General features: G+C 51.7%; 1 protein-coding gene across 3 annotated transcripts in view; it reads right to left on the bottom strand.

Moving 5' to 3' along the window:
- The window catches only part of CSNK1G1 (casein kinase 1, gamma 1), a 49816-nt gene extending 49761 nt beyond the window's left edge, over positions 1–55 (bottom strand). For all 3 annotated transcript variants that reach the window (XM_008948488.1, XM_008948489.1, XM_008948491.1), the window contains exon 1: positions 1–55. This exon is cut by the window's left edge and continues 141 nt beyond it. In XM_008948488.1, coding sequence (XP_008946736.1) covers positions 1–55 — 55 coding nt within the window.
- Positions 56–2614: the final 2559 nt, after the last annotated feature.

Here is a 2614-nt window from a genome sequence, read left to right as displayed (position 1 = left end):
GCATTCCTTTAGTCGTCCGCTGCCTTTCATCCTTTTCCCTACTAGGATGGTCCATGATCTTAGTGAAATAACTCTACCAGCGACCTGGCAGAAAGGAATCGAAGCACACGCTCTTCTCCTTGGAGTAGAAATATATATCCCAAAGTATCTCAGTCAGGGTCCAAGAGAGTCATGGAAATGCCTGGAGTTCTTTTGGCACCGTATCCAGTTTCCTAATGCATCTTGATAAGGTACCAAGGGCTTGGTTACGTTCTGGAGAACTCAAGAAAGGCAAGTTGCTTTTGGCTGCTTACCTGGGGAAAAGAAAAAGGATACATGAAATAAAAACTGTGATTTTAAAACATTGACCAAGAAATTTACGACAGAACCAAGCTCCAGAACTTCCCTGGCCTCACAGATATTAACACTGAGAGGAGACCTTGACTGTATCCTGCACAACTTTCTGATAAAAAACCACAATGTCACAAGTGCTGCCCATCTACCAAGTGCCACCAGAGCCACAAGGACTCATGCCACACGTGCTAAACCCAGAGACTGCAATCACACCAGCAACTGTGGTGGACACCACAAGGAGACCACATCCCATTTTGAAAGCCTCTGTGAAGTCTCAAGTTTGTTTTCTAGAAAATTCCCCAAAGCTGTATCACCGTACAGTTCACATGAAAACATGGTTCAGTTCCCCAAAAAATGAGGTTTAGGAAAACAGATGTTCTAACTAGGTGAGGGACTTGAGGGCTGAGATATGCTCCAGCAGCCTACGCTCATGACTGGTGAATTTTCCCAGTCATGCTGGTTCTCCCACAGAAGGTGAAGCGCACCTTCCTCCTACGTGCCCAAAATTGTTACCACCATAACCCCGATGACGGGCAACTCGGGACTACTCCAGAGAACACACACACTGGTGCTTCTTGGGAGCTTAACGGACAACCATGAGCCAGCAATGTGCTCTTGTAACCAAGGAGGCCAATGGTTTCCTGGGGTGCATTCAGGAGTGTGGGCAGCAAGGCAAGGGAGGCTACTCTGCCCCAATGAGTCCACCTTTGGAGTCTTGGGTTCAGTTCTGGGCTCCCCAGTTCAAGAAAGACAAAGAACTACTGAAGAGAGTCCAGCTCTGGAGACTCCAAAGCTGCTGAGGGGGCTGGAGCATCTCTGTGCCCAGGAAAGGCTGAGAGCCCTGGGGCTGGTGAGCCTGAAGAAGCCTCAGAGGGGATCTGATAAATGATCATCAAGAGCTAAAGGGCACTGAGGGGCAAGAGGCTGGGGCCAGACTCCTGTCAGTGGTGCCCAGTGACAGGACAAGGGGCAATGGGCCCAAGCTGGAGCCCATGAGGTTCCATCTCAACAGAAGGAGAAACTTCTTTGCTGTGAGGGTGGCAGGACCTGGAGCAGGCTGCCCAGAGAGATTGAGGAGTCTCCTCTGGAGAGAATACAAACCCACCTGGACACCATGTCGGGCACTCTGCTGTGGGTGACGTTGGATGAGATGATCTCCAGAGGTCCCTTCCAACCCCATCATGCTGGGATGTTGTGAAATAGATGCTTCTCAACCCACATCGGCCAAGGGGTTCTGCTGTGCCCCCCCTTCAGGGGACACAGCTCCAGACATTAACAGAAGAGTACCTGAGTAGTTTTACAAACAAGGCTTGTGTCCTACTTCAGGTGTGGCCATCCACGCAGGTGGTCCAACGCTTGCATGGCAGTCAGTAACCACCAGAAGTGAAGTGCTAAATGAAACCACCTCCACAAGAGGACATCAGCAATTGAACACGGTCAGACACGCCCAGAATATTTACACCACATTTACAAGGATTCAAAAGTCACCAGGGCAGTTGGCTCAGTCTTCTCCTAGCAAAGGATCTATAGAAGACTGAGCAAAGGTTTCTCCTGCTCCTCTGCAGGCTTCTGCGTCGGGGAGTTTGCAGGACTCTAAGACCCCACCACCACCAGAAGGATGCTGTGGTCCTCCACAGTGTATTAGAAGACCATGTGGAACTAATAATAGTGTAGAGAAACATCCATACGCCTGAGTGGATGCTTCAAGGAAACAGTGTGGCCAGCAGGACCAGGGCAGGGATGGTGCTCCTCCTGGACATGGCACCAAGGAGGTCACCCCTCAAATCCTGGGGTCAGTTTTGGGCCCCTCACTCCAAGAAGGACCTTGAGGGGCTGGAGTGTGGCCAGAGAAGGGCAACAAAGCTGCTGGGGAAGGGTCTAGAGCCCAAGTGTGGTGAGGAGCAGCTGAGGGACCTGGGGGTGCTGAACTTGGAGCAAAGGAGGCTCAGGGGAGATCTTCTGGCTCTCCACAGTTCCCTGACAGGAGGTTGGAGCCAGGTGGGGGGTCGGGCAAGTGACAGGACAAAAGGCAACAGCCTCAAGTTGCCCCAGGGGAGGTTGAGGTTGGCCCTGAGGAACAATTTCTTCCTCTTGAGGGTTGTCCAGGGTTGTGCCAGGCTGCCCAGGGCAGTGGTGGAGTCCCCATCCCTCGAGGGGTTTCCAAGCTGTGGTGATGTGGTGCTGAGGGACATGGGTCAGTGGGGACCTGGCTGTGCTGGGGGAGCAGTTTGACTGCATGATCTGAAAGGTCTTTTCCAACATGAAGGATTCCATGATTTTA

Source organism: Merops nubicus, unplaced genomic scaffold (genome assembly GCF_000691845.1).
Source record: "Merops nubicus isolate BGI_N331 unplaced genomic scaffold, ASM69184v1 scaffold1371, whole genome shotgun sequence".
Classification (NCBI taxonomy): Eukaryota; Metazoa; Chordata; class Aves; order Coraciiformes; family Meropidae; genus Merops; species Merops nubicus.
This window is presented reverse-complemented; position numbering and strand designations above follow the sequence as displayed.